Raw genomic sequence first — 22,333 nt, 5'->3', positions numbered from 1 at the left:
CTCCTTGTGCGTTGACATCGGCACCCTTGTCGAGTAGTATTTGCACTACCTTCTCGTAGCCACCCAGTGACGCCGCCTGTAGTGCGTTGCCATCGGCGCCTCCTTGTGCGTTGACATCGGCACCCTTGTCGAGTAGTATTTGTACTATCTTCTCGTGGCCATCTTGTGACGCCGCCTGTAGTGCGTTGCCATATAAGCCTCCTTGTGCGTTGACATCGACACCCTTGTCGAGTAATATTTGCACCATCTTCTCGTGGCCACCTTGTGACGCCGCCTGTAGTGCGTTGCCATAGTCGCCTCCTTGTGCGTTGACATCGACACCCTTATCGAGTAGTATTTGCACCACCTTCTCGTGGCCACCTTGTGACGCCGCCTGTAGTGCGTTACCATATAAGCCTCCTTGTGCGTTAACATCGGCACCCTTATCGAGTAGTATTTGTACTATCTTCTCGTGGCCATATTGTGACGCCGCCTGTAGTGCGTTGCCATAGAAGTCTCCTTGTGCGTTGACATCGGCACCCTTGTCGAGTAGTATTTGCACTACCTTCTCGTAGCCACCCAGTGACGCCGCCCGTAGTGCGTTGTCACCGTCGCCTCCTTGTGCGTTGACATCGGCACCCTTGTCGAGTAGTATTTGCACCACCTTCTCGTGGCCATATTGTGACGCCGCCTGTAGTGCGTTGTCATAGTCGCCTCCTTGTGCGTTGACATCGGCACCCTTGTCGAGTAGTATTTGCACCACCTTCTCGTGGCCACCTTGTGACGCCGCCTGTAGTGCGTTGCTATACCGGCCTCCTTGTGCGTTGACATCGGCTGCTGACATAGATAGAATAAACATCAACACTTCGTCTAGGCCAAGAAGAGAAGCATAGTATGTTGCCGAAGGATAATCTTTGGCGACTGTGGAGTAATCCACGTTAGTTGACCAAGTTCTATCTGGATCGCGTAGCCGAAGCCAACGTTCTTTCGTACAGCGCGTCATCAACAGATTGCGAACCATCTCTGACAACTGTCGGGCACATTGGCCGCCAGCTTGGCGATAATGGTGGTGCCAATGCTCCGCAGCATATTTTGCAAAGGTATATTGTCTCACGAGATCGGGACTCAAAACCCGTTGCAGGAATTCATCGTGTTGGAGATACAGTAGACAAGTTTTACTGATCCGCCCATGCTGTGATGGACCTGACAAAGCGAAGTCGGCCGCTTGACCCTTTCGGATGCGATCAGACAGTAGGTACTCCTGGACCGAGAAATGTTCAATGCGGAGTACCTGAACACTGTCTGTACGGAGAGTGATCTCAATGAGACCAGGACAAATTCGGAGGATGTCTTCTGCACCGCCAATAAATTTACTCCTAGGGTCATAACACTGAAGGTCGTCAATATCAACTGCGAGAGCTTCGACGACCTCTTCGACTGATAACGGTCGTGATGCAAAGCATAGCAACGATAGGATCTGCTGCGCCTCTTCTCGTGACTCGATACTGCATAGTATTCGTTCGTATGTCTCATCAAGAGATTGTGGCAGTTTACGAAGACATTTCTCGAGATGTTTTTCACTCTGAGCACACTGCCGTAGCGGCCGAAGCTGGCATTCGACCCAACGAAATCTATATATCGATTAGCTCTCATTAGGGGTAATAAACCGTTAACAGTGAATCACTGACACTCCACCCGCATGCTTGGTCAGATAGCTCTTAATCTTCTCTCGATGGTCGCCCCAGCGCTGAAGCTGAGGGTCATAGTCGATTTGAAATGCCACATACTTCGAGATATCTTGCTGAATGCTGTCGTTCTTTAACGAGATATGCTCGACGCCCTGCTGAAGTGTCGGAAATTTCAGATGGTTTCGAATGTCAGGAACATCTCGACTAGTGACTAACAAGTGCAAGCGGGGCAGCTGCCATCGTCGTAGGGTATTGATTACCGATAGAACTTCAGTTCGTGAGATCTCTTCAGGGCTCTCGTCCAACGCATCGAGCAAAATGTAGATGTGGCGGCACTGAGCGGCTTCTTGCAGATATTTAAGTAAGACATTAACCGGCGGAGTACCATGATTATATAAATCTTTTAGGCGGGTCATGCTTAATTCCAGACCGGGAACCTGCCCACAGAGCTGGAGTAGCAATGCTCGCAGCATCGCGGAGGCATCTTGTTTTGACTCGTCTCTAAAGTCGAAGAAGAAGAAGGCGACCGCACTGTCGGCGGACGATTGTCGGCGGCGAAAGGCGTGCTGGATCGCCGTCGAGCACAGCACGGACTTTCCACAGCCAGCGAAGCCATACAGCCACAAAAACGAATTGTCCTGCTGTAGCCATGTGGTATAGGCTGGACCTTGGACCAACCACTGCCCAGTGCTCGCGTGTCGTTTGGCAACGGCGACATTGAAGTTGACTGTTGCGTCAGGTGCCCTCAGCCACTGCCGCAGATCGGCACTGACACTTCGTGCCTGTATGTCCTTGACGATAGCGTTGACCTCCTCGATGTCGCCTTGTGTATTCTGATGCTCTTTCAGCTGAAGCGCCTGTAGCGCGATCGACAAGTTGCCGCGAAACTCGCTCACATCGTCGCCGAGGTCTTCTAATGTGCTCCTCTTAAATGGATACGCCGCCCGTCGCCCAACGGACACTACCTTCTTTCTCCAGTCGTTATTGGGCTCATTTTTGAATTTGTCGACTTCACCCTGTAACCCTTTTATAGCCTCTTCACTACGAGTGATGGACATTTCAATACATTGTAGGATTGACTGCTCGTTGGGCCGCCAGGTGCGGGTGCGCACAATCTCGTCGACAATTTGGACGGATTCGAGAAGACTACCGAGTTGGTCTGCAATTTTGGCGAGATCCTGATGTTGATCTCGGCACGCGGTGTAGTACTTGTAAAGGTACTCCGTACTCCGTAAGCCGAGAGACAGGAGGCCAGCCACGCTAGCGGCAACGGATAGTGGGTCGCCCATGACGTTGTCCTTGAAATCTGCTCGTTGGCTGCGAGGTGTGACGTTGTTGCAAGAAGTTAACAAGACCTGGTAAGTTACAATGCGTAAGCCTGGGAAAGGTTGAACTCAGCATCTTTACTGCCAGCCTTACGGGTTAAACAGTTTGACCGCATTTGTCCACGTCGCGCAAGAGGGCGCAGTTACCGGTGTAAATTTGTTCCGTTCCGAGAATGCTCAGCTTGCAACCGTGGGTGTACCTTGGTACGTCTACCCGGGGCGTCGTTCCATTACAGTAAATATCGAGCTTCTATAAAAGCCACTGTCGATCTCCAACGATGAATTTAACCACCACGACCGGTGACGTTCGATTTTCCTCAAGAAGAGCGACTAACCTGCCCTCATCGAGCGACCCTCCCCCCTCTACACTCCCGAGCAGTTCGACTGAAACGTTTGCAAGGCGGAAGAAAGCCATCAACCAACAGTACCTCACACCACAAGAAGAGAAGGCGCTAGTCGCCTATGTTTTAAGATGTGCAGACAATGGTTTTCCCCCGCCGGTCAAAACATTGCGAAGATTGGCACTAGTTATCAGGCAGCATCGTGACAACACATACTCGACATAGACAAGCGATAGAGTGCAGCCTCCCGCAAGAACTATCCCCAGGCACTTTACTCACGTCCAGAACTGCGGGCCCGAAGACTTAAAGGCATTGACTGGATGAGAGCTAACGAGAATATAAATGACAAGGTCAAACACTGGTTCGACGTCATTGGCAAAGAGCTGGCTAACCCAGATATCACTCCCGAGAATGTTTACAACAAGGATAAGACAGGCGTACTCCTCGGTCACGCCGCGACTGTCAAAATGTCAGTGCACAGCAAGGACACGCGCCGCCATCAAAGCACCGGAGTGAAACGGGTTCTCGTCACTTCTATAGAATGCGTGTCTGCGATAAGTTCTGCCCTCCCGCCCCTGATTATCTAGCCTGCATCGACCCACCGTAGTGTCTGGACCACCCATCCTACGCCTAATTGGCATTTTGCGTGTTCACCTAAAGGATATACCGACAGACATATCAGTCTGTCGTGGATCAAGGACGTGTTTGACCCTCAAACCCGCTCGCGAGCCTGTGGTAAACCCCGTGTTTTGATCAATGGCTTTGCCACCCATGAATCCGCCAAGCTACTCAAGTTTTGTTTCCATCACAATATCATCCTTTGTCGTTTACCTTCCCATACTTCTCATAAACTCCAACCGCTCGATGTCGGCATCTTTGGCCCGCTTAAGACGGCATATCGAGAACAAGTCGAGCAACTATATCGCGGAGGAGTTGGAACGGTCGGCAAGCAGCACTTTACATTATTGTATAGGCGAGCACGGCAAGCCGCTTTTACCGAGTTTAACATTGTCTCTGCTTGGAAGAAGGTCGGCGTCTTCCCTTTTGACCCGGATCGTGTCCTTGCCACCATCTCAGGACCGGAAATTGACCAGATTCCAGCATGTATTATACCTCCACAAACTCAATTCCCCTCCGCCGACGAAATACAGGCCACACCCGTGACGTCCGAGGGATTTGCGGCACTCCGGCGCCTGATTAAAGGTGAATCCCACCATGTGAACGAGCTAAGCCAGCGCAGAATGGAAAAAGCCCTTAACGCCGCCGAGCGGGCGCTGACCGAGAGCAGTCTGTTACGAGATCGAAGCCAGGAACTATTTATACAGAATTGTGAGAAAAAATTGCGCGTGTCCACCAAATCGAAAGTGGTAGGGACTGCCCGAGTGATGAGCTACCGGGATATCATAGAGCAACAATCGACATAGGAGACTATGGGGATCGCGACCTCTGGACCAGGCGCTGGACGTCAAGTTCCAACCGAGGGCAAACTTTCCCTACCAGTTTCCGATCAGGCTCCAAGAAAGCGTAGACGACAGGGAGAGCTGCAGCAGGCCATCCAGGAAATCAATCGCTTAAATATAAGCAGCTACTGCCACGTCTTTGAATTGTGAATTGTAACAAAACGCCACAAACACGAAGAGTATGTTCAGAGGGTATCGGCGGTTTATTTGAGTCTTTGCAGACCTAGAGAGAAGCTTGTTAGGGTTTTACTATAAGAGGTTGTGGGTTACAAAGGACGCAGTGTCCACAACTGACTAGATATGCAGAATAACAGTTGTATTTTGTTTTGGCAATTATAGTTTCGCTACATTATCAAATATAGCATTCAAGTAGAGTTGCAGTGCCGGTGTCAGAGCTGCTCCCGACAAGACTCCGGATGGAGACTGTTCAGTCACAGGTCCTTTAGTCAAGCTTGAGCTGGGTAAGGAAGATGCAAGGATGAGTGAATCACGACACTTGAAGTGTAGGGTCAAGTAGGGGACATGAGTTGACTACGGGGAAGGGGGCTATCTGTAGGTGGGTAAGGGGTATCTATATACTTGTTCGAGGTTTCCCAACGTGGCAATATCTCTGGTATGTTGGTATGTTGGTATGCCAGCATACCAAGACACTACCAAGACTTCCTCGTCTGGTAATCACGTGATATGCAGGCCAGCCTCGCGCAGAGCGAGGCTGTTCCTCGGCTTGCCTTCCTGCTCCAGGCCCTGTTCGTAACAACCAGTATCTAACAGTAGATTTCGGGGAAAGAAATTAGTTGCGGTCAGACCACCAACGCTTTTGAATGGTGGGTTTTCTGAAGGACCCTGATTTAGGTGCAATCCTAAATTTAGTGGAGTGGGGTGGTGGCACTTGAAGTAACTCTTGGTCAGACAACTGATTTTGGTCTAAATAGGGCACACAGGGCTTCTTGGCACATCGGGATGCACGTTACTGGTGTGGCTTGAGATCGGCGGCTGAACCGCCCTCAGGTACAGAAACCACAGCCAAAGCATGCACCTATGAGCGAATCCAAACCATACAGGGATTCTCAGCTCCAGACCGCTGAAGAACACTGCTTCGCCAATTACAGTCCATCCAAACAAGGCAGCATTGCTCGGCTATTCCTCTTTCACTCATCCTAAATGCGGCACATCTGGGAGTGAACATGGGGCGCGTCTGGGTTGCGCAGTTGTCAAGACTTCTTCTCTTAGTCAACTTCAATCATGGGTTTGTGACTGTTCACAGCATGAAGCTGCACCAACGGATCATCCGACATAATGAAATTGCTGTTCATCCCATGCGACGGTGAAGGGCAAGCCCGGAAGACTGTCTCGGACGAAGGAGTGACCCGGACCCAACACGCCGCCCGCGAATATCACAAGAAGGCAAAATTGCGCAGAGCCAGAAACAAAGGCCAACTCGCGCATGACACTCGCAAGTCGACCAAGTCCAACTCCACGACTCCGACAGATGAGCTAGCCGTCTTGGAGCTGAAAGCCGAGCGACAATCGCCTATCCAAATTCTTCTGGGATCAAGTCGATCCGACCCATTCAATACAATTGGTGACCCCGACGCTCCACTCTACGTGCACGAAATGCTGGATCATGCCATCTCATGTCACTATTCGGAAATGTGTCTAACCGACGGCGGAGGACTCAACGCCGCTAGAACCGAAATCATGCAGTCCGTTATGTACTCTCCTGTGGCTTGGTACACGATTATCTTTGCCGGAGCTACTCACAATGCGTACCAGTATGGGGATCGCGGGACAACGAAGCAAAACGAACAGCTCAGGCTTGTGTATAAGACGAAAGCCATCAAGTCGCTCCTGGACTATATCCAAGAAAACGGCGACAAGGTATCCGAGGAAGCTCTACTGAGCATGATAACCTTGGCATCTCACGGAAGCGGCGAGAATTTGAAGGGTCATGATTCGTATAGGCGGCAAAAGCTCCCCTTCCTGTCCCACCTACACGACGTTGACTACTACGCAAGCATGGACATTGGCATGGAACATCTAACTGCTGTGTATGCCATCGTGGATCGACGAGGAGGGCTTCGCACGTTGCAACGGAAGAGTTTGGCGATTGTTGTTCAAGTGTAAGTAGCTCCGGGATTTCTAGGCTTGAACTGACGGTGAGAAGGTGCGACATCCTGACATCTTGGAGGGAATTGCAGCGTCCTCACTTTAACCTCCTGGCGCCGACAAAATGGCACATCAGGAAGAGGAGCCATCAACCGGATGCTGTGGCACAAGCCATGCTTGAAACTCTGACAACAGGCTTTCACAGATTGATTGGTGATGGTTACACCAGTGTTGACCATCTCGTGGAGATTGCCGATTTCACGAGCATCTTCTCGGCGGACTTTGATCAATTGCTGAGATGCTATGATCTCCCGGAAAAGCAACGACCTCTGCATACTCCCAACATGGCACTCGTCAGATATATGCGCTGGTGCGTGCTCCACGACATCCTGATGTTGCCCGAGAACAGCACCACCGACGACGAAAATTTCCCCGAGCATGTTGTTTACCAGATCTGTCGACATATCCTGTTCGCATACGCGGTGTTCGTCGTGGTGCCCATGCCGCCAAGGACCAATCTACATGCCAAGATTGCCGAACGACTCAGACGCCTCCTGGTCAGTGCAGTCAAGGTGGGCATTCCGAGCCAACTGCCTGACCTGTTTTTCTGTGCGGTCGCCTGGGGTTGGATGTGTACAGAAAAGGCGGTCGGATATCGCAAACTCGAGAAGCTGTTGGGAAGCTTCACCACTTTGCTGGAGTTCACTGTGGTCCGGCGGAAGCCTGATTCATGGCCGATAGTCGAGGAGATCATGAAGTCCTTCTTATGGATGGAGGCCTATTGTGAAGGGCCGGGACAGAAATTTTGGGCTGGTGCCTGTGGGCAGGCGGAGGAAGACCTGAAGGGAGAAGCGTCTCCTTGAGATATCACGTCAGACCCGGCAACGGTGTTTGCGGCTGGCCTGATGCATTTGGTCGGATAGGGAGAATGTGTATTCACTCAACGATTTCACATGAAAGATCTCGTTGACGCGAAGGCGTCATGGTTGCCTATGATGGTTAGGGCTTTGGGAGCAGTAGAAAGCAAAGCTCAAAAGCTTGGACGCACCTTAGCCTTGTCCGCCAAGTGACTGAAGAGGTTTCTGGCTGGCTGGAAGAATTCATCGAGGACGGGAGTGATTCATGTCTTGTCTAGCGCAGTTCCCATCGAGGGGTGAAGAGCATACATACTACCGAGGCTGAAGAATCCATAATAATATAGAACAAGACCAATTTAACTGATTCAAACGGGGGGCCTCCCTAGCCCAAAGTCAGAGGCAACATTGCCGCATAACACTTGCGCCAGGCCATTCCAAGCGCGGCCTTGAGCAAGCCTTGAGGTCCTCGGCACCTGTCGAGCTCTATCCCCATCTATTCGAGTTTCTCGGACTCCCTTTCTCTTCTTTTTTAGACACACAGGTCCTACGCAATAAAGGCTTTGCCACCAAGGTCATTGAGACCACTTCCCCTTGTTTGCTAGTTAGGTTATTACCGATGTGCACGGCCTAACAGAGCGAACGGCAAGGAGGCATCCCTTGGACTGAGATGGCCAATAGGGACCATTAGCACCTGGTTTGCCAGGAACAGAGATCTAGAATACGTTGACAGCTAGCCACAGTTGGGCGTGTGATTCGCATACCAATGCTGAGGGTGCTGCATTTCAGCCGCAGCTGAGGACCTTTGGCATGTCCAACTATGCACGGGAGCCACGTCGATCAGAATTCGCATTCGGGGCCCCAAGAGGAAGGGATCAAGGCACATCCGTTTTGTTCTCCAGCCGGAAGTTCAGAGTCCGCGAAGCCTTATAGCGCGCACTACTTGTGATGAATGGATTCTCCCATCATGTTAATGTCCTCCCAAGTTTAACGAGTTTCTTTATTAAAAGCTGTGTGATCCTTCCGACAATGTCGGGCTGCCTAGAGGGTTACAACACCATCTTGGAACTGCTACTCGCAGGTATTGATCAGAATGACCTGCTCGCAAAGGTCAGAGATGAATCCAGTACACAATCCAGTGAATTGGCAGAGTTGAGGCCGAGGATTTTTCACAGCACATCGAATCCTACACCGATCATCACTATGCAGAATGGCAAGTTCTCTGCTGCCCCGGCTCTGGCTATCAAGGATGGAAAAGTTGCCGCGATCGGGACATACGAAGCAGCCAAAGATGCCGCCGGCCCGTTTGCTGAGGAACGAGACCTCCAAAGCCTGTGCATCGTTCCGGGTTTCGTGGAGCCCCATCTTCATGTCATTTTGTCGGCCATGCTGAAGGGCTTCTTCATGAATTGCGATCCGCTCAACCCGGAGATCAACGGAAAATTTGAAAGCACAATCATGTTCATCCGGTCCAAGGCCAAGAATGTCAAGCAAGGTGAGTGGCTATTGGGATACGGCTACGATCCTTCAAGGTTGCCTCGCAATACTAGTACCGGCAAATTTCAGGATTTGACGCTGGATATCTTCGCAAGGGAGAACCTCAATGAACATCCAATCTTCATTGTCAATGCATCCGGACATCTAGCGTACGCCAATCAAAAAGCATTCGACGAAGCCGGCGTCGACAACACTACGCCGGACCCAGCCGGAGGTCAGTATATCAAAGATAAAGGCAACTTAACGGGGGTGCTGTTGGAGCCACCCTCATATGAAGCATTCCTCACAAAAGCATTGCCAGCCGACCTTATGAAGGTTCCCACGATCGTCGATGGACTGCGCGAAGTCGTCAAAGATTGGAGCGAGAAAGGTTTCACGTCGATTTTTGATGCTGGTGTTGGGCAAACTGGACCGTTGGATGTCTCAGTCCTCTACGCTTTATCACTCGCGGCACCGCTTCGCATAGCAGGCGCCGCAGCGAATCTTACAAAAGGCGCTGCTTCTAACATCGTCGGAAATGGGAGCATGCCTTCAGACGGTGCGACCGACTTGAAGATCAAAACCATCAAGCTCTGGATGGATGGCTCAACACAAGGCTTCACGGCAGCTCTTGAGAAGCCGTATAATCGGAATATGTTGCCGAATTATTTCGGGAAAGAGCCAAACGGTTGGGCACGTTGGGCAGTAGGATCGACTTGTCCCATCGATGGTGCTGGAGGCGACGACATAGCCGAAGAAATGCTGGCATGGGCTAGCAAAGGCTATCAATTGATGGTTCACGTGAATGGAGATTGCGCCGCCGAAGTTGTTCTCAACGCATTCGAACGGGTCATGGCGGCTGTTCCTCCAAAACCTCCAATCATGCATCGATTGGAGCACTTCACCGTCACCACCCCAGAGCAGGTCCAACGGGCCAAGAAGCTCAACCTGGGCGTCAGTCACACCATAGGGCACGTCAAATACTGGGGTTATGCGTTCCACAACTATATCCTTTCCTCAGACCTTGAGCCTGATAGAGCGGATCGCATCGACCCTGTCAAAGATGACTTTGATAACGAGCTAGTCTATTCCTTCAACAGCGACTCGCCAGTGAGTCAAGCTGACGCTCTGTCATACGTCGGCACTGCGGCGACTCGGCTCATGTATAACCAGGATGGCCAAGTCCTGGGACCAGATCAAATAGTGAGTGTGGAAGCCGCTTTGGCAGGCGTCACGATCAATCCGGCGAAACAAGTCATGCTGGACAGTGAGATTGGCTCCCTCGAGAAGGGAAAGGAGGCTAATTTCGTGATCCTAGCCCAAGACATCAGCTCACCTGCTGTCAATGCCGAAGATATTGACAGCACATGGGTCAAAGAAACTTGGTTCAAGGGAGTCAGGAGATATACTCGGCCTAGCAATGTGTAATCTTGGCTTTTATTTAGTATGCACAGGCAAAGGATATCAAGGCCGTAGCGTATGTAGGGACACACAGTTGCAGGGCGTTGGATATCGCAGAATGTATTTTCCATATGCGGAGGTTCGTCTTCCGTAGAGCCTTCAAACTCTGAGAGGTAATAAAATCGCGGACGGTCATTCTCCGTTGGGAGCGGCATTTTCCCCGATCATGACAACCATGAATCCATGATTGTGTCTCAACTTCAGAAGCAATCACTGCATCCAGCTATACAAGATGACACGCCTATTTGAGCCTATGCGAATAGGAAAATGCAACCTGGAACACCTCGTCGTGATGGCGCCAATGACACGGCTCAGGGCGGATGATGAGCACGTCCCAACCGATATAATGATTGACTATTATTCGCAGCGGGCTTCGGTCCCTGGAACTCTCATCATCACTGAGTCGAACTTTATCTCTGCTCGATCTCAGGGCCGGCATGACAACGCTCCTGGAATATACACCCGTCAACACATTGAGCACTGGGCTCGCATCTGCGATGCCGTGCACCGCAAGGGCTCATACATCTTCGCACAGCTCTGGCACGTGGGACGAGCAGGTCGACCCGAAGTGTTGGCAAAGGCCGGATTGGAAATGGTCAGCAGCAGCGACTTGCCAATCAGCGAGCAACACGGCATCCCTCGGCCCATGACCGAAGAAGAGATTGTGACATGCATCCGCGATTTTGGCCAGGCGGCTCGAAACGCCGTGGCTGCCGGGTTTGACGGGGTCGAGATCCATGGTGCCAACGGCTATCTCATCGACCAATTCACCCAGGACGTGTGCAACCGGCGAACAGATCGTTGGGGTGGCAGCATCGAGAACCGTTCGAGATTTTGCCTCGAGGTTGCTAAAGCCGTATGCGAAGCCATCGGGGCCGAAAGAACAGGCCTTCGACTGTCGCCCTTCAGCGATTTTCAGGGCATGCGCATGAAAGACCCAAAGCCACAATTTACCCATCTCATTTCTCACCTGGCCGAGCTTGGCCTCGCATATCTCCACTTGATCGAGCCCCGAGTTTCTGGGAATGTAGATAGGGACCCGCGACCTCATCAGACCGAGAGCCTAGAATTTGCACGCCTCGCCTGGCGCCGTGTCAATCCATTGATCCTTGCAGGAGGTTTTACGCCCACGACAGCCCGAAAGGCTGTCGACGGCGAATACAAAGACGAGGACGTGGCCATTGCATTCGGAAGACATTTCATCTCCAACCCCGACCTCCCGTTCCGAATCCGCCACGGTCTGGCCCTGGCGCCGTACAATCGCGACACATTTTACAAAGTCAAGTCTCCAGATGGATACATCGACTATCCATTCTGTGAGAGTTACACGAAGTCCATTGGGAAATGCTGATGGAGGCCAACAAGGAGGCTAGGAGAGACGAACACAGGCAGCCGGGTTTTGTATTCGCACCTTTGAAGCTTGAGAGCGGCAAACCACATCCATCGTAGGCCATTGAAGACTTTTTGAGCGAATAGACCATTTCCTACTCACACTAGAAGCACTACCTCTGCCAGGGTAAGCTGCATGCAACCCCCGACGCGCAGTTAAGCTAGAGATTCCGAAGGTTTTCTGCCTGGAAACGTTTTTGTGGGCAGTATCTACCTACCTCACAACGGGCGCCGTTTCCGCTTCCACGTTCTGGCTATAATTGTAGTAAGCGGCAGAGAATAGCGGTTCGGATTTCCCCTAGGGGAGTCCCCCGGTTCTTGACAGTAGGTTTATGCCCAAGGGCTTCGTTTTGCCATCTCAGCACCGATCGGGGCCATTATCAGGCAAGAGACTGCGCCAGCGGCGAGCACGGGGATGGTCAAAGCTTGGACTTCTGGGGAAACGCTGAAACAGTATCGTAGAACATCGAATTATATAATACTGCAAGGAGAGGAGCAAACAAATGTTACCCTCGGCGACCTTGGGATATACTCAGCTTCAAATATGTATTTTTTTTGAAGAATAGAGATGGTGGTTTTCGTGCCGCCGCTTTTGCTACAAAAAACTGCTCTCGCCTGACCGTGGATCGCCGACGATGGATGTCCTTTTTCCACCCTCTGAGGGTTCGAGCTACACTTATAGCTTTCAAGCTAAAAAGGCGATTTCTATATTCGGGCTGAGTCCTTAAAGGCTGTACCGAACATGGATCGAGTGGAGTCTCGCGTTTCGGCACCAGCTCGGACAACAGCGCACTTCAGGACGACAGGCTGTTCGACAAGGTACATACAATGTACTCGATCTAATCAACCAAATTTTCGGGCCCTACTGGGGGTCGTTGGCGTGTATATCGTGCGACCGTGTTTGGAGTACGCTAGGCGAGGCTGGAGTAATCTGGATCTCGTTGACAGGGTCTTGTCCATATTGGGTCAAGCCACGTGGTTCGCTCGCCTGTTCTGGCCAGCCCCACGTGACTCCACAACAGATGCCAAGCCGCGCTTTCCACTTTTGTATAAAATGCTCCTTTTCGACCTCCACCATCAGCTAGCCTTTGAGACTCAATAATATTCTAAACCGCCTCCCTGCGCGCTTCGCCTCTCACTCAGGGCCTGAGGGAATTGTTGTGGGGATAAAATGCTACAGCACAGTGTGTCTCGGAGCCGATGGTTCCAGAGGGGATCATATAGGTAGGACGACAAGGAGCTGCGTAAAACTAGTCTTTTCTCCTCTCATTCTGCTTCTGTCCTTTGAACTATTGCGACCATGCACTGACTTTTGTATACTGACTTTTGTCCTTCATTTTTTTTTTTGCCCTCTCTCTCTCTCACACACACAAAATAGCTGTCATGGCCTTGCTCCGCTTCATAGTAGCGCTAGTCCTTGCAGCGTCCGCTCATTCATTCAGTGTGCCGTCCCATGGCGATACTACCACCACAGAGACCCTCACTAGATTTGTCTTTACTTGCCCTTGCGACTCGACTACCTCTGTCAGTGTCGGCACCGCCTATCCTACCTCACCTGCAGAGACGTCTGACGGACACGGTTGGGATGATTGGGATGGTTCTGTTTCACACTCGTTGGGAGCTCTGAGGTTAACATCAAGCTCATATTCTTACTCAACTACACGGTCAAAACCTTGGACATCTCGGACAGTTTCGTTGGATACGACTACAGCCTCTGTTCCAGAATCAATCTTAACCTCTGCTGCGTGGACTTCTGCCTCTCCTAATCTACCCGAAACACAAGCCAGCACTCCCCGACCCGAGTCAACAACATCGAAAAGCTCGATCACATCAGTGTCAACCTCCGCATCTTCCCCCATTACTTCCTCATCGACATCGACGACCACTCCTGTGAGCTTGTCGCCTACCGTAGAACCAAGCACGACGATCTCAACGACGACTACGACGAGCTCATCGCCTATCGTTGAAGTAAGCACAACTAGCACGACTACACTCACAACCTTGGAAATCACAACAACGACACAGGAGACGACTTCTGCCCTCACTCCACTCACAACTAGCACTTTTTCCATCACGACTACTTCATCAGAATGCTCATTGGAGACTATCACGACTACTCTGAAGAAGAGAGATGTTCTCGAGGTGCGGACGCTTACAGTACCTGCTGCAGGATGCTCCATTACAAGCTCCAGCACAACGCTTATGGACGAAGCAGCATCTAGTACAACGACATCGCCCGCGGGCATCCCGACCACTACTCCGAGCACAACCTCCGCAGGGTCGACAACATCTACATCCTCAGCAATAACCTCGTCCATCGACACGAGCTCAACCACTGGAGAAAATGATGCCAGTTTGAGCAGCACCACAAGCATGAGTACTGTGACCGCGACTGTGACCACTTCGAGCTCCTCCTCTACCACTTTGAGTGCAGATTCCTCGGCTCCTACAGTTGGTCAGCCGTTTTCCCTTCAGGTCAACACCGGTGGATCAGGAAAGCACAAGCGAGACATCCTAGTGGTCGGGTATGTCAACGGAGCACTTGTGCTTGTGAGCTCTCCAGCTGATGCAGTGGCCTTTGTCCTCACTTCTGATGGTGTGCTGATGATCTTTGGCACTACTTTGGTCGTCGGCTTCAGCGGTGGCCCAGGACTTTCAGCTTTGATGATCTACTCCTCAGTCTCAGCTATGCCAACGACAATTGTATGGTTAGTCTCTGGTGGCGCCCTCGTCTTGCCAGGAGCTGGCTTCTGCGTTGGTGCCGGCAACGTTATGTCAGTTAATGCTGGACCGACAGATAGTAGCTGTGCTCCTGTTACTGCGGTGCCGGATACAGATACAGACTCGTACAATACTGAAGTCGCCAGCACGGTAACACCGGCGCCTCAAACCACGACTCTGACCACTCCGAGTTCGAGTTCCATATCAGTTGAGGCTACTGCTACTCCTGGCTCATCCTCGCTCACCACCTCGAGTATCTTTACCAGCCCAACCCCAAGTCTTGCCAGCTCTACCTCAAGTCTCACCACTCCAGCTTATGTCTCGACTACCAGTACAACATCTTTGGATAGCACAACCTCGGACAGTGGCGTGACTACCAGCACAACAACCGCAACGAAGACCGAGGAGACAAGTGGACCGAATTGCTCCATTCTACCTTTGGAAAATCAGACAGCACCAAGTGGCACTCAATACACGCAATTCTTCTACAGCTGTCGCGCTGCCATTCCCCCAACTCTCGGCAGCAGTTACTCCATAGCCACTTCAGGTAATGGAGGCTATAGCACGGACCCTACCGCCTTCCTGAGAGAATGTGTGGTGAATGCCGAAGAGGTTGGAGCCAGCGTATGGACTTACTATCAGACGTCGTCAGACTTCGGCTGGCACTGTGGCTTTTGGACCGGCCTAGTGGCAGATGATGACATTTTCGTGGACGACCTGACAGTTTTCACCATGAATGCTATGACAGTGGTTGGAGCAGGTGACACCTCAAGCATCACAAGTACTTCCTCTAGCTCCACACCGCCATCAGGGATCTTCTCCAGTTCGACGCCCACAAGCTCAGCCGTGACTGCGACTTCCAGCTCAGCCTCCGCAACGCTAACATGCACAAATCTCTGCAGTGCGGGAACAGTATCGTCGGGCTCTCAAGTATGGGTACAGGCTGAAGCAGGATGCTCAGAGTACAATTTTAATTGGGTTTATGCTGCTTTCACTTTCTTCCCTGCTGGCTTGTCTGACTGTGATGTGATTCAGTATTGTGCCAACTTCGCGGTTCAACAACGTATGACAGCTTTCAGAGCTTTCCGGGTTCCCACTGAAAACCAGTGGCACTGTGACGCCGGTTTGAACAACGACGAAACAGGCGACTACGAATACTCCGCAGCTCAAGGCGCTTTCTACATGTACAATCTTGTCTCTGCTTCAAGCTCCTCCACAACGTCTGCAACTACGCCGTCTGCAACTTCTCGGTCTGTAGCTGCAGTGTCTACAACTACAACGTTTGCAAATACAACGCCTGAAACTACAACTATGTCCAGTACGACAAGCACAATATCATCTGCACCCTGCGTAGCAACTTCGGCTTCAGTCGGTGACATTTTAAATACCCCGGATGGCAATTCCTGGATCAATTTCTTCTCCTCTGGGTGTGGGTTGTCCTTGGATTGGCAAACCTTGAATTGGAACAATCTTTATGTTTACCAACGCACCGATTATACATTTGCCGAGGCTTTATTGGAATGCGCCACCGTCGCAGACAACGACGGCTCGCCTGTCTTCGAGTTCGAGACCGATACTCGCAACAACAATCGATGGGTGTGCTGGACTCTCAACGATATCACCAGCGACCCGGCACAATTCCAGCCCTATCCTGGCATCGCTGATGCGTACGGCTGGTACCTGCCTAGCAGGATGATTTTGCCAGTAACCACAACATCAACCACGACAACGACATCCATCTCCGCTACTACAACCACAACAGAGACAACACCAACCTTGACAATGACATCTACCTCCGCTATTACAACCACAACGGTGACAACTCCAACCTTGACCACGACATCCACGTCCGCTACGACAGCTACAGCCACAGCCACAGCTACGACAAGCACAACAGCCGACAGTCTGGCACCAGCTGAGACTTTTTACATCGTGGCTGACACGGTAGTGGCAAATCGCAGGATTAAGCGAGATACAGAATATCTCGTCCTGAATCCACAGACTGGCTTGAGCAGCCTTGTCAACTCCGAAGTTGAAGCAAGCATATTCACTACTGCCGATGATGAATCATTAATGGTCATAGTGAGTGGCACGCCTGTCTGGGTTGGTCTTACAATCAGTGCGCCCACTCAACTCGTGATGGAGACTGAGCAACCAAGTCCTCCGGTCACTGCAATTATTGACAGCAACGGTTTCCTGACCATTTCAGGAGTGGCGGCTGAATGCATCGTGGACGGCGGACTTATTGTCTCTCCCGCAGGCTCGATTCCTGACGGATGCGTCCAGGTCATACTGAAAGCAGTTTCTACAACCATTGCTGTTTCGGCTGATCAAAGCACAGCGACAAGCACGTCTGCATCTTCATCAGCAGTGGCTGTTCCTACAACATCTGGATTGACAACAACCACTAGTACGGTGACGACTACGACCATTATGACGACTACACCGACTCCAACCCCTACTTGCGACAATGGTTCAATTGTTACAGACACGAATGGAGATACGTGGGAGACTCTCTGCGGACAGGGCAGTTATTACGGATGGAGTTCCTTCACCTCATTCGCCGACGTGGAAACTCTATCTGATTGCATTGTCAAGTGCAACAAAGACGATTCGTGTAATGCGGTCTCTATTGAATACAGAAATGCTCCAGATAACAATCTTTGTGGTTTCATCTCCACCTCGATTGATTTCCAACCTTGTGATTTTGCTGCGGATACAGCGATCAAGATTTCAGGAGCAAATGCCAGACCACAAATTGATGTCTCTGGATCATCGACGACAGCGGCGATGACAACGACATCCGTCAGTGCTTCAAGCACAATCACAACCTCAGCCACGTCGACAACTACAACCCCTGCATGTACGCCATCTGCGATCGGAGATATCACCGCTCTTTACAACACCACCCAGACTTTCCGCAACGTTTACACAGGATGCGGCGAGTCGATGGAAGGAGGGACGACAGGTGGTCTGGGCTATTTTCCCAACCAGTTCGCAGTTAATTGGCTGGCGTCAGAAAACTATGAGGGCTGGTCCTTTGACAGTGCTGTAAGCCGATGTGCTCAGTTCGCGGTTGACAATGCTGCCACAGCGGTTGAGTTCTATATCGACGTGGATCAGAATTGGCTCTGCGTCGGCGTTGAGGATCTGACCGTTGACGACTCCTCCTTCTATCCCGATTCGAATGTCATTAATGTCTGGGGCTTCGTCTGGGAGAATTGGTGCCAGAATACGCCGCTTGACGATATCAGCGCAACAGATGGAACGATCTTCTCTGAATTCTACACCGGCTGCAGTGCATCTTTCCAGGGCAATACACCCGGGGGACTCGTCAACCTTAACCGAGTTGTGTCAGTGGACTGGCAAGCTCCAGACTATTCCGGCTACACGTTTGATGCCGCTGTTCAAAAGTGTGCTGACACCACCATTTCGCAAGGTGGTAACTTGTTCGAGTTCTACATTGGCTCAGATGATTGGTGGTACTGCATTGCAGTGAACGACTTGCCTGCTACGGCTAACAGTTTCTATCCCGACTCTACAATTGGTAAGGTCTGGGGGTTTGCGATTACAGAGGCAACCGATGTCTGTGAACCTACACAGCTTGCAGGATCGGTCCAGCTAGCGAACGGCACTACCTTTAGTGAGTTCTACGATGCGTGCCATGTGTCACTGGAAGGCGATACCCCTGGCGGACCGAGCTCCATGACAAATGTGTTTGGCTTCAACAATCCACCTGGCGAGGACGGCAATCACGGAGGATGGACCTTGGAGACTTCTCTCCAACAATGTATCACAGACTCGGCAGCTGCCGGTGCCACATTGGTCGAATTCTACGAGAATGCCGATGAGGATCCTACTTGGTACTGCTTTAGTGCCAACAACGTACCGGCGCAGAAGGTTTCGTTCTACGGTGATGCGAGTGTTGGCCGTCTGTGGGCTTTCACGCTTGACGAGTCTACCCTATAGACAAGCTGTTAGACGGTCATTTGTCTTTGAAGAGGATATATGCTTTCACCACTTAGAGTATATTATATCAAACACTAGGTAAATAATACACAGGTTGCCAGCGCGTTTTCGGGATCTTCTGCCGAGGACCTAGCATTCACAGGCATTATAAGAACACTGTTCCGCACACGAACATACCTAGCGCTCAGCGGCGAATCTTGGCGTCCCCCAGGTCCAATCTCCGTTTACAGACCTGAGTATCCCACCATTTGACCGGAGGATGACGAAGACAGTCTAAACTATGGCTGTTCACGCCGAGGCAGATTCTTAACTGACAGTCAACACCTGTTCTGGGTCAGGAAAAGAGCGCTATTTTATTGACTTTTGATGGTAGGCCCTGTTCCACATACCTGATCAGAGCCTGGTACCTCGTACCTCGTATACCGGGCTTTCATTTGAGGCTAGTGGGCAAGTGGGGAACAAGGCAGCCACAAGGCTGACAAGTCACTTTCCACGGACACGACGAACCCAATCCGACTTTTGACTTTAGTTAAGTCTACTCAGCCTCATCAGCTATTAACTCACTCCCCTCTATAAGAGACAGTCAGGGGAAACTTGCCAACACCTAGATCGCCCTCCTCTGCCTGCTACCAAAACTATCCTCAACACCTCGCCCGTCTCATATCGAAACCCTTCCGCTCTGTGCCCATCTGCCCTATAACTTGAGATGGGAGCCTCTTTGCCGGATCAATCAAAAGCCCCATCTGAGAACGAATCATTGGCTCCTTCTGATGATGACGGGTCGTCACCTCCCGCATATAGCGGGACCGAATCTGTCGCGCATAAGATCCAAACCTATGTTGAAACAATGTCCCGGCTCACCCAGGGCGCACCTCTGAAACCCGTTGAGAGCTACCCGAGACCTCTGGTCGACGGCCTGGACGGGCTCGTCCTGACCGCCGAGGGGGAGATAGTCCCGCCCTTTTTCGCGGCAATCTACAGGAAGGAAATCGACGTGGTGGCGCTGTTCCTGCAGAGGAATGTCGTCACCGCGAATACACAGTATGAAGGTCGAACGCCGTTGCTGGCCGCCGTGGCGAGCAAACACCTGCCGACCGTCAAGTTCCTGCTCGAACACGGAGCCAATCCCGACGAGCTCGGTGTCTATTCGACAGGATGGGACCACAGTCTGGGCAAGATCTGCACGTTCCGGACGCCACTCCAGGCCGCCGCTACCGAGGGCCACCTGCCGCTCGTGAAGCTTCTCATGGAAACCTACGGCTGCAACGACGGCGTTGTCGCCCCGGATGGCCAGATCGCGCTCCGCCTCGCGGCTGAGCACGGTCACCGCGAGGTCGTGGCCTACCTTCCCGCCCGGCGCGCGGGCGGCTTCCGCCGCTGGAAGACTAAGCACCAGGCTGGGCTGCGGCGCACCCGCGTCGCGCTGGGCAAGTGCGCCACCTTTGTCAAACTCTTTGTGTGGGACGTCGAGAAGTTCGTGCTCTGGACAGTGCCCAAGAACGTAGTGGTCAAGCCGTTGTGGTCGCGGTGTCGGTGGGCGTGGGAGCATCGCGCGGATTTCCTGCCGTGGTGCCAGCTCCAGATTCGACAGCTGGGCTCGCGGCTCCAGCACGCCGGCGCAAGGCTGGTGGAGGCTATCAAGGCGTCACCGCGAGCCGTCGTCAGGGCCGCGAAGTATGTGCGCCAGCACTTGCCGGCCTTCCTCCACCGCCAGGCGCGGCTCGTCTGGTCGTTCGTCACCGTCAGGATCCCCCAGGGCGCCCTCGTCGTGACACGCTGGATCTATGACGGCATCGTGGCCGTGAGTGCGGCGGTTGCGCGTGGCGCCCTGCTCGTCGCCTCGTTGGTTCACAGCGCCGTTCATGCCGTCGTGTTCTTCTTCTCGACGTTGACCGTGCGGGATCTGTGGAACGGTCTATCCTTCGTCCTGGCCCACGTGTTTGTCACGTTCCCCAGGGTGGTCTGGTCGTGGATGTACAACTTTGGGGACGTTAGTTTGCGTGCCCTACAGGCCCTGTTCGGTGGCCTCGGAGAATGTATCTGGCTGGTCGTCACTTGTCTTGGCTTCTTGGTCCTATATCTCCCACGGAAAATCCTCACGATCCTGGGCAACTTTGGAGAATCTCTCGCACGAGGTTCTTACGAGGTCATTGTTTGGCTGAACCCAAAGGCCTAGAGAAGAGTAGCAGGATAATCGGGGTACATTTTGTGGGAGATGTGTTCAAGCTTAACACGCAAAAGCGGAATCTCTCGAGTCTGGCATGGTCGAAGAGAGCATCGCCACAGTTGGGGGAGGGCAAGGGAAGGATAATGGGCCTTGTCTTTGACACTGCCGAGTTGGGGCCAACTGAGACATTTGGACACCAGTACCCTGGTTTCCTGGATACCATGTACAATGAAAGCATAAGCGACAGTCAATCTCTTGGTTTGTATCTTAACAATGGCAGTGAGTAATGAAACATGTGGGAAGCGAAGGCTGAGATTCTCGACAGGTGTGCTCGAGACCGAAGCAATAGGCTCGCTTGTGCTCGGTGGTTGCGATAATCGACGTTCACCGGACTTTCTTACGACGCTTGCAATCCGATCTCTAAGCAATGTCGCAATGCTGTGAGTAGCCACTGCTCTGGGTAGATCGAGCCCTCACCGGGGCGCAATCTTAGACGGGGATATCTAAGCGATGTCCACACCGGCGGTGCTTGACTCTGGTGCTATGATGACGGGCATTCCGATTCCGGCATATGAGGCTCTTATCGCGCATCTGAGCTTCCCCTACCTCGTACAATGGGGAAATCGATCGTCGGTATGCATCCGCTGATATTTCTAGTAAGTCGCCCTGACCATTCTTCTACGTAGGCCCCCTGAGAGAGGGCCCACCATCAGCTGAGAACCTTTAATAAGATGAAATCGTGTTTATGCTGACAGTAATACCTCTGCTCTTACAGTCGGCTTCACCTTCGCGGATCGCGAGAAAGTAGTCTTAATTAAGATCCTCTTTTCGGGGTTTGTATTCCCTAAGAATGGCGGTTACTCGTTGGCTACGACGCGGGGAGGAAGACTAAGAAGCCATATTGGGTAACCTATGGTTCGTGAGTCGTTAGGTCGATGTATTTAGTGGGTTCGGTAGATGTGAAGTCATCTATGGCTGGGGAGTGTAGTGTCGCTAAGTGTAGGAAAGGAACAACAGTAGTTCCATCCTCACACAATGACTAGAGTAAAAAAGCAAAAAAGCAAAAAAACTCAGCTTATGAGAAAACCCCGCGAAGGATGTTTTTTTTTGGTCGACTCCCGGACTCGAACTTAAGTCCTTCTCCCCTCTCGTCACGGAACCCTCCTGCTCATCCTCCTCCTCTTTCTTCCTCCTCTGAGCGCTCAACCCCAATTTCACCCTCCCCCGTCTCTCGCATCGGAGGCCTTATTTGTTGTTGTGTGGTGTGGTGGGTAACAATGACAGGTTACCTAATCAAGTTCCTGGAGTAACCAAAGTGGTACTTTGAGCCCGCGTTGTGGCAACCCAACTCTTGGATTTATGGTTAGGTTGAGTTGATGCAGGTAAGATCCGATCAA

The 22,333-nt window shown here is 51.8% G+C and overlaps 6 protein-coding genes across 6 annotated transcripts in view; 5 read left to right on the top strand and 1 right to left on the bottom strand.

Moving 5' to 3' along the window:
- Nucleotides 1-2,956, bottom strand: part of Z519_02446 (uncharacterized protein) — a gene marked incomplete at both ends in the record, with an annotated part of 3,812 nt that extends 856 nt beyond the window's left edge. Inside the window, 2 exons of the mRNA XM_016760202.1 lie at nucleotides 25-1,610; nucleotides 1,668-2,956. Of these exons, the coding sequence (XP_016623723.1) occupies nucleotides 25-1,610; nucleotides 1,668-2,956 (2,875 nt within the window). The remainder of the gene's footprint in view (nucleotides 1-24; nucleotides 1,611-1,667) is intronic.
- A 3,133-nt stretch (nucleotides 2,957-6,089) lies between these two features.
- Z519_02445 (uncharacterized protein) lies at nucleotides 6,090-7,762 on the top strand (the record flags this gene model as incomplete). The annotated part of the gene is made up of 2 exons (XM_016760201.1): nucleotides 6,090-6,913; nucleotides 6,958-7,762. 2 exons carry the CDS (start codon nucleotides 6,090-6,092, stop codon nucleotides 7,760-7,762), a joined length of 1,629 nt encoding a protein of 542 aa, XP_016623722.1.
- A 1,020-nt stretch (nucleotides 7,763-8,782) lies between these two features.
- Nucleotides 8,783-10,657, top strand: Z519_02444 (uncharacterized protein; the record flags this gene model as incomplete). The annotated part of the gene is made up of 1 exon (XM_016760200.1): nucleotides 8,783-10,657. The coding sequence occupies one exon, from the start codon at nucleotides 8,783-8,785 to the stop codon at nucleotides 10,655-10,657; it is 1,875 nt and encodes a 624-aa protein (XP_016623721.1).
- Nucleotides 10,658-10,982: 325 nt separating this feature from the next.
- On the top strand, nucleotides 10,983-12,041 carry Z519_02443 (uncharacterized protein; the record flags this gene model as incomplete). Its single annotated transcript, XM_016760199.1, has 1 exon — nucleotides 10,983-12,041. One exon carries the CDS (start codon nucleotides 10,983-10,985, stop codon nucleotides 12,039-12,041), a length of 1,059 nt encoding a protein of 352 aa, XP_016623720.1.
- Nucleotides 12,042-13,462: 1,421 nt separating this feature from the next.
- Z519_02442 (uncharacterized protein) lies at nucleotides 13,463-18,769 on the top strand (the record flags this gene model as incomplete). Its single annotated transcript, XM_016760198.1, has 1 exon — nucleotides 13,463-18,769. One exon carries the CDS (start codon nucleotides 13,463-13,465, stop codon nucleotides 18,767-18,769), a length of 5,307 nt encoding a protein of 1,768 aa, XP_016623719.1.
- Nucleotides 18,770-19,475: 706 nt separating this feature from the next.
- Z519_02441 (uncharacterized protein) lies at nucleotides 19,476-20,945 on the top strand (the record flags this gene model as incomplete). Its single annotated transcript, XM_016760197.1, has 1 exon — nucleotides 19,476-20,945. The coding sequence occupies one exon, from the start codon at nucleotides 19,476-19,478 to the stop codon at nucleotides 20,943-20,945; it is 1,470 nt and encodes a 489-aa protein (XP_016623718.1).
- Nucleotides 20,946-22,333: the final 1,388 nt, after the last annotated feature.

The sequence above is a fragment of the Cladophialophora bantiana genome (assembly GCF_000835475.1).
Source record: "Cladophialophora bantiana CBS 173.52 unplaced genomic scaffold supercont1.3, whole genome shotgun sequence".
NCBI lineage: Eukaryota > Fungi > Ascomycota > Eurotiomycetes > Chaetothyriales > Herpotrichiellaceae > Cladophialophora > Cladophialophora bantiana.
This window is presented reverse-complemented; position numbering and strand designations above follow the sequence as displayed.